This window comes from Megascapheus bottae, chromosome 17 (genome assembly GCF_031878675.1).
Source record: "Megascapheus bottae isolate mThoBot1 chromosome 17, mThoBot2.hap1, whole genome shotgun sequence".
Taxonomy (NCBI): domain Eukaryota; kingdom Metazoa; phylum Chordata; class Mammalia; order Rodentia; family Geomyidae; genus Megascapheus; species Megascapheus bottae.
The window spans coordinates 51736896-51749118 of NC_143525.1; the positions used below are offsets into that span (position 1 = coordinate 51736896).

Below are 12223 nucleotides of genomic sequence, written 5' to 3' on the forward strand. Positions count from 1 at the left end.
CACAGAAGTCCTTATAGCCAACTTGGGGTCCTGATCCTCCCAGGACCTTGCAAACCCACAGTGGAGATAGCAACAAGACTGCAGCCTGCCTTGTTTCTAAATTTCTTGTCTTCTTTCACAGTTAGGCACATACTGCTGTGTCCCTGACCCACAACTCTGAACTTGGGATTGTCGTCAGATCTCCCATGGGAACAAGTCTCTACCCTATACCAAGACAAAAGTGGACATAAAGTGGGCATCTGTAACTCACATTTGTTTTTTTGTTTGTTTGTTTTATGTCTTTTTTTGCCAGTCCTGGGCTTGGGCTCAGGGCTTGAGCACTGTCCTTTGGACTTTCTCAAGGCTTAGCACTCTACTACTTGAGCCTCAGCACCACTTCCAGCTTTTTTCACTGTATGTGGTACTGAGGAATCGAACCCAGGTCTTCGTGCACGGTAGGCAAGCACTCTATCACTAGGCCAAACTCCTGGCCTGTAACTCACATTTGTAATCCTCACTACTCAAGTGCTGAGATCTGAGGATGATTTGAAGCTAGCCTAGATAGAAAAGTCTTAAGACTCTTATCTCCAATTAGCCAGAAAAATACTAGTCAGAAGGCAAGGCTCAAGTGGTACAGCACTAGTTGTCAGTAAAAATCCTGAATGCAAGAATGCAAGGCTGATAGTTCAAGATCCAGTACCAGTGTACCCACACATATAGATAAAGTGGCAAGAGAACAAGAAATGGCAGCAAGGGCCTTGGATGGGAAAGGGCAGGGTGGGGCACATGTACTCTCATTCCTTCAAGGCAGTGGGTAAGAGCAGGTAGGGCCCAGCCAACCTCCCAAGGGGCTTGGGGTGGTCAAGTACCTGTGAAGCTCAGAGGGTGAGTGAGAGAGATTTTAAAGTTGCCAACACTAGAGTTTTCAGTATGGTCTGTAAGCTCAAAGCTCAGCTTCAACATGCTGATTACAAAGAATTGAACAAACAAAGCAATCCTTTCTGTGCTTTTTTTTTTTTTTTTTTTTTTTTTTTTTGCCATTCCTGGGCTTAAGCTCAGGGCCTGAACACTGTCCTTGGGCTTTCTCAAGGCTGGAGCTCTACCACTTTAGCCACAGCACCACTTCTGGCTTTTTTCAATGTATGTGGTACCAAGGAATCGAACCTGGGTCTTCATGCATGCTAGCAAGCACTCTACCACTAAGCCAAACTCCTGGCCCCTTTCTGTGCATTTAAAAGAGAGAAGTGGAATCCAAAATGAAAAGCATGATTTTTCTTCAAAGGAAAACACCTCTGAGTACTAGAGACATGTTAGCCACAAAAAACCCTCTGATTTGGGAGTCTGATCATATGCAAACTCTTTTTACACTGAGGAAAAGTCTCTGTGTACAGAATCACACTGGCAATCTCATCAAGGGTGGGACAATATAAGAAAGGCATTGTACTCACGCTCTTCGGATACTGGACAGCAGCTTCATGTTGCAGCCTTACTCTCTGGGGCAACATCACATCATCCTGTGTAAAGAATACATTTTGAATTCATAAGCAACCCTATTTGCTACTAGCAGAGCAAGAGGTTTAAGTGGTCAGTTCAGCCACTGTCTAAGTACCAGGATCCTTGCTGGTCATCAGAGAAAGGCAATCACCTTGCAACTGATGGGAAAACAGAAGATCCTGACAATTGCAAGTGTGACTGAGGATGCAAAGTGACAAGGACATTCATACTCCTGGTAAGAAGTGTCACAGTTGGGCTGGGTATGTGGCTTAGTGGTAGAGTGTTTGTCTAGTTTGTCTAGCATGCATGAAGCCCTGGGTTCGATTACTCAGCACTGCACAAACAGAAAAGGCTGGAAGTAGCACTGTGGCTAAAGTGATAGAGCACTATCTTTGAGCAAAAGGAGCTCAGGGACAGTGCTGAGGCCCTGAGTTCAAGCCCCAGGACTATTTAAAGAAAACAAAAAGTGTCACAGTTGTTTGAGAGACAGTTTGGCATTGTCCAAACTAGAGGTTCCTACTCCTAGTAATTTCACCACCTGGGGAGAAGAGTCCTACCCATAAGACATAAACAGGAATGCCCACAGAAACCTTGCTTGGACATGGACCATTAATTACATGAGCATTTAATGGAAAAACAAATGGCACCTTACAATTTTCAGTTTACTTAGTATTGAGACGCAATCACAGCTGCTCATATCACTAAATCCACAAACCAACCATGAAAGAACAGATGAGACATTATTCCACATATTTTAAACTAACCATATTATTTAAGAAATACATATATAATGCAAGTCATAAAGAAAAGTAAGAACATATGACCTTCTACATTAGAACCAAGTTCGAGGGTCTGGGAGTAGCAGCACAGCGGCTCCCCACAGTGCTGGCAATCGACACTGCCTGACCACAGGCCAGCAACATGCATATAGGCTTCACAGTTGAGCTTCCAAGTGCACACATATTGCACATTTTTCGGTATGTACGTTTGATCTCATAACAACAAAACAGTATTGAAGTGGTAGATTAATAAACAAAGATTTAAGTATTTTGTGGAAAACTAGGAGTATGGCTCAAGTGGTATAGTACTTGCACAGCAAGTACGAGGTCCTGATTTCAAACCTCAGTGTTGCCAAAACTTTTTAAAATTTGGTGCCGATCCTGGGGGCTTGAATTCAAGACCTATGTGTCATTCCTGAGCTTTTTTGCTCAAGGCTAGTACTCTACCACTTGAATTATACCTACACTCCTGGCTTTTTGGTGGTTAATTAAAGAAATTCATGGACTTTCCTGTTCAGATTTTCAGATCTGAGCCTTCTGAGTAGCTAGGATTATAGGCATGAGCCACTAGCACCTCACAATAAAATACTTTAAAGGTTGTTTTTTTTTTGGGGGGGGGGAAGGGGGAAGCCCAGTGCCAGTGCGTATAATTCTTGCTATACCACTCTGAGCAGCTGACTTGACAAAATGCTGGAATGGCTGTTTGAAGACACAGCTACAAACCCAACTGGTTTCCAAGTGCAGGAGTTGGGCCAGGGTCTCCAGAGACTGGGGTTGCTCTACATCAGGGAGCCATGCATAGTGCTGTTTCTCCCACAGCAGAATTCATGGGTCCAGGAAGTAAAGGGGTAGATCTGGGAATGATATCATTCACTGCCACCCAAAATGACCCACTAGCAAAATTTTATCTATTCTTCCCTTGGCCTTATGCTCTGGGTCCTGAGAGTTTTAGTTTCAGGGGGAGTGGGGGAATGCTTCTATAGAAACACCACACCACAATGATTCTTCTGGACTGCAAGTTAAGACTCCCCTGGCCACTGTGGGGTCTTCATGTGTCTAGTTAACAGTCTGAGAAGTGAGTTGTATTGACAGAGATGACTGATCCAGAGTGCTAAGTGGAAACTAGATTGCTACTATACGATAGAGGTGAGAAAGAATGTCTGCAGTTCAGAAGAATAACCAGTCATCTCTTAGTATCACCAGGCCACATATATTAAGGTCAGGATGACAAACGGCACAGATTCTTCAAGAATGAAGGTATGGGCCCCCCTTCAGGTAAAGAGCAAGACCCACTGAGACACTTGCTAAAGACAGGTATAGAATGAGCATAGCTATGGCTGGGCAGTGGCTCATGCCTGTAATCCTAGCTACTCAGAAGGCTTAGATCTGAGGATCAAGGTTCAAAGCCAGCCCAAACACTACAAGTCGAAAGCTGTAAGACTTGTGTCTCCAATTAATCATTAGAAAATGGGAAGTGGGGCTGTGGCTCAAGGGTAGGGAAGTAGCATTGAGCTGAAGAGCTCAGGGACCGCGTATAGGCCCAGAGTTCAAGCCCCGTGACCCACAAATAAAAAGAATGAGCACAGCTATGGACACCACATGATTAGTTACAGAAATGAGAACTGTTATTATCACATTTTCTCCTCATGTTGTTATGAATAATTTGTGTGGATAAACACATGTATTAGGCAAAAGTCTTTTTTTTTTTTTTTCCAGTACTGGGGCTTGAATCTAGACCTGGGCACTGTCCATGATGCTGAGCTCTTCAGCTCAAGGCTGGCGCTCCACCTCTTGAGCCTCAGCACCACTTCTGGTTTTCTGGTGGTTAATCGGAGATAAGAGTCTCATGGACTTTCGTGACTGAGCTGGCTTTGAACCACTATCTTCAGATCTCAGCCTCCTGAGTACCTAGGATTACAGGGGTAAGTCACCGATGCCTGGCTAAATTAGCTTTAAAAAATTATTGTAAAGGTTATATAAAGATGAGTTACAATACATGATTCAGGTATTGAGTACATTTCCTTTTTTTTTGGCCAGTCTTGGGCTTGAGCTCAGGGCCTGAGCACTGTCCTTGGACTTTCTCAAGGCTAGAGCTCTACCACTTGAGCCTCAGCACCACTTCTGGCTTTTTTCTATGTATGTGGTACCGAGGAATCGAACCCAGGTCTCCATGCATGCCAGGCAAGCACTTTAACCACTAGGTCAAACTCCTGGCCCTGAGTACATTTCCTTTTGAAGTGTCATCCCTTATTCTCTCCCAGTTTTCCCCCTCCCGACTTCCCTCTCCCCAGAGTTGTATAGTTCATTTCCAACACAGAGTCTAGTGAGTTTCACTGTTTAATTGGTTTACCTTTTTTTTTTTTTTTGCCAATCCTGGGGCTTGAGCTTAGGGCCTGGGCACTGTCTTGAGATTCTTTTGCTGAAAGATAGTGCTTTACCACTTGAATACAGCAACACTTCTGGCTTTTTCTGTTTATGTGCTACTGAGGAATCGAACCCAGGGCTTCATGTATGCTAGGTGAACACTACCACTAGGCCACATTTCAAACCCTGGTTCACCCTTTGTCCTAATGAGAAAGTAGCTCTTGAATCAGAGAATTTAGTAAGGAAAACCCACACATCTCAGTAGAGGAGGCATCATCCAACCCTTTCAAGGTCCAGATAAAACAAAATGTAGAAGAGTAGATTTCCTCTTCTTCTCTCAAATGGAAGGTCCATCTTCTGCTGCTCCAGGATAATGATGTTCCTCATTGTTGGAAACTGGGACTCTGAAAGGTATGGTACCATTGGTTCCCCTGGCTCTCAGGCCTCAGGATCTGGACTGCAAAATACACCACCAGCTTTCCTAGATCTCCAGTTTACAAACAGCAAAACATTGGACTCAGCCTCCATGATCACGTACATTTTCCCCTATGTATCTCTTTATGTCCTGTGTCTTCTCTGGAGAACTCTGAGTAGTACAGACAGGGTTAATCAGACTCAAAATTGTTGTCTTGGTTAGCATTTTCTAAATTAAGAGCTTTTTATGTAAAAAACACAATTGCCAGGTATTGATTTTTCTATGTAAAACACACAATTTCCTGATATTTCCCAGCTCTCAGGAGTCCAAAAAATTTCTATCACTTCTAAGAGAAACAGCTCCCCATCCCAGAATTCTGAACAGTCAGAATCTATAAGAGCCAAGAAAACATGGATGGTAATAAATTACTTGCCGAACCAACAAGAATCTTAAGACTGATGCAATGAGCATATATTCAAGTCAAAAAATAAATAGCAAAACAGGTACCAAACTCTTTGGAAAGTATGACCACTCTTGACTATAAATAAATCCCCTGTTCTCTGGAGGCCACTGTGAGGAACGACTGGAGAATGAAAGTCTTTATTACACATGTAAGTGGGGGTGGAGGCTCTGATAACAAGCCAGATCTGTTTCTGCAGGCTTGTGATCCCATCCCTTCCACAGAGTCCCCTGCCTTCCCTCGTTCTTCCTCCTACCCCAGGCAGGTCCACTGTGCTCTAACTGTGCAAAACACCAGGAGTTGGTTAACAAGGTCAGTGAGTATTTTAAATGCAAAGCAGAGGCACTGAAAAAACAGATTCGAAGAGCTGTGAACACTGACTTTGAAAGCTAGTGTACCCATTTCAAAGTTTATGCGAAGGAATTTGTGAAGATCTCTCCTCTAACCATGAGAGGTAAGGTGAAAGCCTTATTACTGGTCTTCCCTGATATGTCTAAAATTCCAGTGAGGACCAAGGAATCATCAATATGAAATGACGAGGCAGTTAGGAGGAGGATTAAGCTGAATTACAAAAATAAGAAAATCCAAATCTAAATTAAACATGTGGACAAATTTAACAGCAGAGCAGTTATTTCTAAAGAGATAATAAGTGAGCCTGAAGAAATGAGAAAATAACTTATTCAGAATTCAGCACAACAAAACATGAAGATGGAAAACTGAAAAGGAAGTTATAGATAACTTCCTACATATGACCCAAAGGGAAAAGATTGGGGGAGAGTCTACCTGTGAAAGAGTGATGGCTAAGGAATTTCTAAGATAGAAAGACGGCAGCCCAGATGCACCAAACTCAACAAATGCTAAGTTAGAGAGAGAAACAAAAACCCAGAAGTAAAGTCAGTTCCAGGAGATGTATGAGTTGGGGTAACATGCTCAACATCAACACTTAGAAACACAGCAATAGGGGATCTGAGGCCACGTTACCACTTGAAAATTCATGTCACATAGCTGTTTTACCACTTGAAAATTCATGTCACGTAGAACCTTAACAAGAAAAAAATAATCTCTTTATGAAGAACTTAATAGAGGAGAAAATAAAACCTCACAAAATTGAAAGTCATAAAAGTTCTGAACTAGCAACTTCTCACCTTGATAAAAGGCAGCTAAAAAACCTACAGTGAACATTTTTTCATTTGTTTGAAAGTATTGTATTATATTTGAATCACTGTATGAAGGGTTTAAATTCAACATGTCAGTTTATGAGTACAATGCCTATTCTTCATTTTTATTTTTCTAGAAACAAAGCCTGGTTTTGTTTCCTGGCAGGCCTGGAACTCATGGGCTCATGTAGGGGGACCACAATTTCACTGCCTGCCTGCCTCATAGTTAATAAATAAAACGATGAACACTTTCTGAATGGCAACAAGGGAAGAAAGCAGTTCTCCTTCCCCACATCTGCTTGTATTATCACCTCAGGTTCCTTTCCTGAACGGGTGTTCCATGCCTTCTGCCTGTTGTCCCTGGACTCCCACCCTTCCCTCTGATACCCTACTAGTTGGCACCTTGCTCTGAGGCCCCACCCCTCACCTCATGAGGCCTTGGCTATTGGTGCCTGTCCTGTCCCTGGGCCCTACCTTGGTGTCTTGTTGTTTCCCTTCCCTCCTAGATCTTGGATCTCTTGGCTGCTTGCTCTGACCTCAGAGATAGTAGAAAAAGAATTTCTTTTCATTACAGAGAGAACAAGAGTCCCTTCTGACCAGCAAGATTCCAGAGGAAGAAGGACGAACAAGCAATTGAAGGTACCCTGAGCTAGAAGCTATCACCTCACACTAGCACTGGAAATCTGACCCAGACTACCTCAGTATCATAAGAACACCATAACTGAACCTTCCCAGGGGCAAAATCCAGAGTCATCTCACCTTGGGCAATTTTGTTCACCACTGGTCCCTTTGCCTGTATCACCACGGGAGCAAGAATCCAGGAACAGGATCTAGGTCAAGTTCCTGTATAAGCTCCTCACCCAGGAGGAGGTTGGCTGAATGAGCTCAGTGCCATTCATACTTACAGGTCACAATCTGCAAGCTTTCTGAGCCATGGGTAGCAGAAAATTGGAGTTTACCACCGCTCCCAATCTATTGCAAGGAAAGCACAAATGTTTCTGAGACACTTTCTAATTTTTCTCCTTGGGGTATTCAGTAAAATCAAGTCATTCTCCCCTTCCAGCCCTCCTCTTTGGACTCTGTATCTTAACAACAGCATATCCTCCTAGGGCAGGCAATGTATTTAGATACTGCTGTCTCCAAAATGAGTTTTTCTTGAGATTTCTGTTGCCACACAGACCTCCCAGGCAGGGGCATGTGCTGGTCATCCCGTCCAGCCGAAGGTCTGTCCAATCTTGAGCAATGTCCCAGAAAGTAGTAGAAAGAAGTGTCTTTCCTCTCTTTGAGCCCACAAGTTGGCGGGGCAAAGGACAGTGAAACAGACCCGGGGATGAGAACAGATCAAATGGTGGCAGGAACCACAGCCAGTGCCAGGTAGTAGAGACGATGGGAGGGCACTAAGTGGCAGTAAGGAGTGGCTTAAGTAACAATATGACAGGAAGCAAAGTCGTCAGTCCAATGTCTAGGTACACCCGTTCAGAGAAGATTCATGGGTAAGCTGGAGTGTAACTCTCCTTGGGGTAGAGTTAAAGATCTGCAGCTCTTAAAGCAGGCCCATGAGTCACCCATCAGAGTAGCTGCAAGTCACTCGGAAGCTTATTAAAAACACAGAGCTACTTGTGAGACCCTGAGAGCATACACTTGTAATGAGTGGCTGGAAGGCTTCATTTCTACAAGGTCTCTCCCTGATCAGAGGTTTTAAAACCAGAGCTCTGAAAAAGCAGCTGGACAAATGTTGGGATGGTTCCTTTCTCTTAAGCCAAGAAATAAAAACACTCTGAAAAAATAAAAATATTTCAAAGCTCACTACTGCCTGGGTCATTAATCCTTTAAAAAAAGAAAATCAAGTTTAATAGTTGGGCGTGAGTGGCTCACACCTGTAATCCTAGCTACTTAGGAGGCTAAGATCTGAGGATCACAGTTCAAAGCCAGCCTGGTCACTAACGTCTGTGAGACTCTTATCCCCAGTTAACCACCAGAAAAGCAGAAGTGTTGCTGTGGCTCAAAGTAGTAAGAGTATTAGCTTTGAGCTGAAGAACTCAGGGACAGCACCTATGCCCAGAGTTCAAACCCCACGACTGACCAAAAAAAAAAAAAAAATCAAAAGTAGTGGCATTTGGCAAGATCTATGGATTGCCAAAAATAATTCACTATGGTACAAATGAAAACAAGAGGAAAATACAGTACACCTAATTGCAGACATGTTCAGAAAGTTGAGCACCTATGGCATTTAGTCTTCTCGGGGCTCACATAAGCCCTTGATAAGCTTTGTCTTTGTCCTGTTCAAGAAAATAATTTCTGAAAAAGAATAAACAGCAAAGAACAAATATTTTACAAAGAGCAAAATGTTTACTCATAGCGGGTATGGCTATCTTTCATAGAAATATTAGAGAGATAGTGTATGAAAAATGAGTCCCAGAGGGTCAGAAGGTGCTAACAGAACAAAAGGGAGGCTAGATATTCAATGGAAGAAAACTAAAGGAAACTGATGTGTTTGATCTAAGAAAAGAATAAGAAGAATGAAAGAGTGGCATGTTAGGGCTGTGATTTGACAGCAGAGCTGTTTGATGCACAGGTTTTCCAGGTAGGTTTGCAGACTTTACATACCTCAAGACCTATGCAGGGGGTTTTGGTGATCAAGGGGCAGAGCTCAGTAAGCATGAAATAAGAAGAGGTTCTCCTGTGAGTTAATTTTGCCTCAGCACAAACTGAAACAAAAGAGACCCAAGAGCACAGAAGTCCCAGAGAAGGATTCTGACATGCAAGAAATCTGGGTAGGAGACAGCAGGCACAAATGAAGGTTCTTAAAGCTAATCTTTTTCTCTCTAAACAGAAATCCATAAAAAAAAACAAATAGATCCATGGCTGGGGACAGACATATGTGCAATCATACATTCTTCATCCACATTATAATCATGTATCCTGTTGCTAGGAATTTACTGTAAACACAACATAATCCTTTCATCAGAACTCTGTCGGCATGTGCTGGAAGACATGTCAATTTATTACTAATTTTCTGTCATAACAAATAACCTAGAGCAATCTTTGCATAAATCTTTCCTCAATATACATAGAGGTAAAATTAGGAGTCAGGTGCCATAGCATTTTTAAAGTTCTTGAACAAAATATACAACCACACTGTTAATGTGGTATTAATGCATACTTTCTGAAATACTGAGTACCTACATTTTCAAAGTACTTTATTAATTTTGTTTTTTGAATAATCCTATTAGTTTACACGAATATGAGATGAAATGTTCACAATTTAACTTCAGTTTGATTTGACCCTCTACTTGTTGCTGCCTGAGTCTCTACTCCTGACCTCAGCCTATGAATCCACTCTTAGTTGTGTGTGTGTACATGTGTGCGTATACACTACCAACTGAGTGTCTATCAACTGAGCCACAGCTTCATGTCTAGCTTTTTAGTAATTAATTGTAGATAAGAGTCTCATGGAAGGACTGGGAATGTGGCTAAGTGGTAGAGTGCTTGCCTTACATGCATGAAGCCCTGGGTTTGATTCCTCAGCACCACATAAACAGAATAAGCTGTAAGTGATGCTGTGGCTAAAGAGGTAGGGAGCTAGCTTTGAGCACAGAGAGGCTCAGGACAGTGCTCAGGCCCTCAGTTCAGGCCTCATAACCAGTAAAAAAAAAAAAAAAAAAAGTCGCATGGACTTTTCTACCCAGGCTGGCTTCAAACTTCAATCCTCAGATCTCAGCCTCTTGAGTAGCTAGGATTATAGGCACGAGCTACTGGTGCCCAGCTGCGTTTGCTGCTGCTGCTGCTGCTGCTTCCTCCTCCTCTTCCTCCTCTTCTTCTTTTTCCTCCTCCTCTTCTTCCTCTTCCTCTTGTTCTTCTTTTTGCCAGTCCTGGGGTCTGAACTCAGGGCTTGGACACTGTCCTTGGACACTTTTTGCTCAAGGCTAGCGCCCTGCCACTTGAGCCACAGCACCACTTCTGGCTTTTTCTGAGTATGTGGTACCAAGGAATTGAACCCAGGGCTTCATGCACGCTAGGTGAGCACTGTACCACTAGGCTACACTCCCAACCCTGTTTGTGTTTTCTTATCGACTGTGAAAAGCTATTTCCATTTCTGGCTATTAATCTTTTAAGTATCATATTTACCTTATCTTTTGTTTGTAATATTTTCTGCAGTGTAATCTTATGTTTTATGCAATTTTATTCATTGTTAATTTAGTAAGTGCTATGGCAATTAAGTGGTAACTACCCATTAACCTTAACTTCTAAGGCTGAGCATAATATCTTTTAAAATAACTTACAAGAAACACATGAAGAGCCGGGTGCTGATGGCTCATGTCTGTAATCCTAGCTACGCAGGAGGCTGAGACCTGAGGATCACAGTTCAAAGCAAGCCTGGGCATGAAACTGCCAGAAAACAGGAGGTGGCACTGTGGCTCAAGTGGTAGAGCACTAGCCTTGAGCTGAAGAGCTCAGAGATAGTGCCCAAGCCCAGAGTTCAAGTTCCACAACTGATCAAAAACAAGACAAACAAACAAAAAAGAACCACACTAGATGTATAATAGTTGTTACCGACCAAAATTACTTACTGAATCCAAAAAGCAGAGGTAAGTCCCTGAGCTCTGTGCAACTGCTTGATTTTTAGAATATCCAACTGTTAGGGGAAAAAAAAAAGAGAAAAAAAATAATTTAAAATTCAATTTTCAACAGTATCAAGTTTAGTGTGCTTTACAGTCTAAGAGAACTAGAGGTACTCTGCACTACATGGAAAAGTCCAGTCAGCTTTCAGAAGGAATTCAAGGAAAGTAAATGAAAAACAATGTCCACATTCGGTGACTGCCGTCCTTATAGCAGCCATCTGTTCAAATGAGGGCATCAAGTAAGGGCATATCCAGCATCTGCTACAAACTTATAACAAATGTGATATGCCCTGGGAGGAGTTCCCAAGTTTGCTGGTGAATCAGGACCTAGTTATACAGAGCTTGCAGTGTGCCCAGTTGACAAACTCCTAACCTGGAGGGCAGCTCTCCAAGCGTTATGTCTGTAGTGAAGTGCAAGGTCTCTGCAGGTGTCAGCAGTACCTGAGTATGAGTACGCTCAGCTCCTGTGTCACCTGAGTATGCTCAACATAAATTGCCTGGTATAGACCCAGCAGAACTTTGCCTGAGCTCAGTTGTCACAGAGTGGTGCCCTTCCTAAGAACCTGAAGGTAGAGCTGGCTGCCGAATTTAGTCTGAAGAAATGAGATAGTCAACACTGAGTATAAACAGCAATGTGGGTGAATCTCACACCAGTTTCCAGTGAAGTACAATAGCCCTAAAGATGCAGAAGCTTCATCCCCAAATCATGGAGCCCAGAAAAGCCAGAGTTCCGTGCTTAGGAAGGTGAGGAAAGGACTAGAGGTCTGGGGCACTGGGGACCAGTAGTGCATTTCTATCAGGATGTTGGGTGAATGACATATTTAGTTCATGAATAATAACCCAGGTATATGAGCATGGATGGATTTTCTATTTTATTAAAAAGCTTTAAAAAAAATCCTTGCCTGCAATAATACTTATAGCTGAGCTAAACAGAGTAAAGCACTGATCTAGTA

General features: G+C 42.7%; 1 protein-coding gene across 1 annotated transcript in view; it reads right to left on the reverse strand.

Annotated features, from left to right (window-relative positions):
- Positions 1–12223, reverse strand: part of Qtgal (queuosine-tRNA galactosyltransferase) — a 65213-nt gene that overhangs the window by 44880 nt on the left and 8110 nt on the right. Inside the window, exons 4-5 of the mRNA XM_090351443.1 lie at positions 11220–11284; positions 1428–1493 (exon numbers count right to left, since the gene is read on the reverse strand). Coding sequence (XP_090207569.1) covers positions 1428–1493; positions 11220–11284 — 131 coding nt within the window. The remainder of the gene's footprint in view (positions 1–1427; positions 1494–11219; positions 11285–12223) is intronic.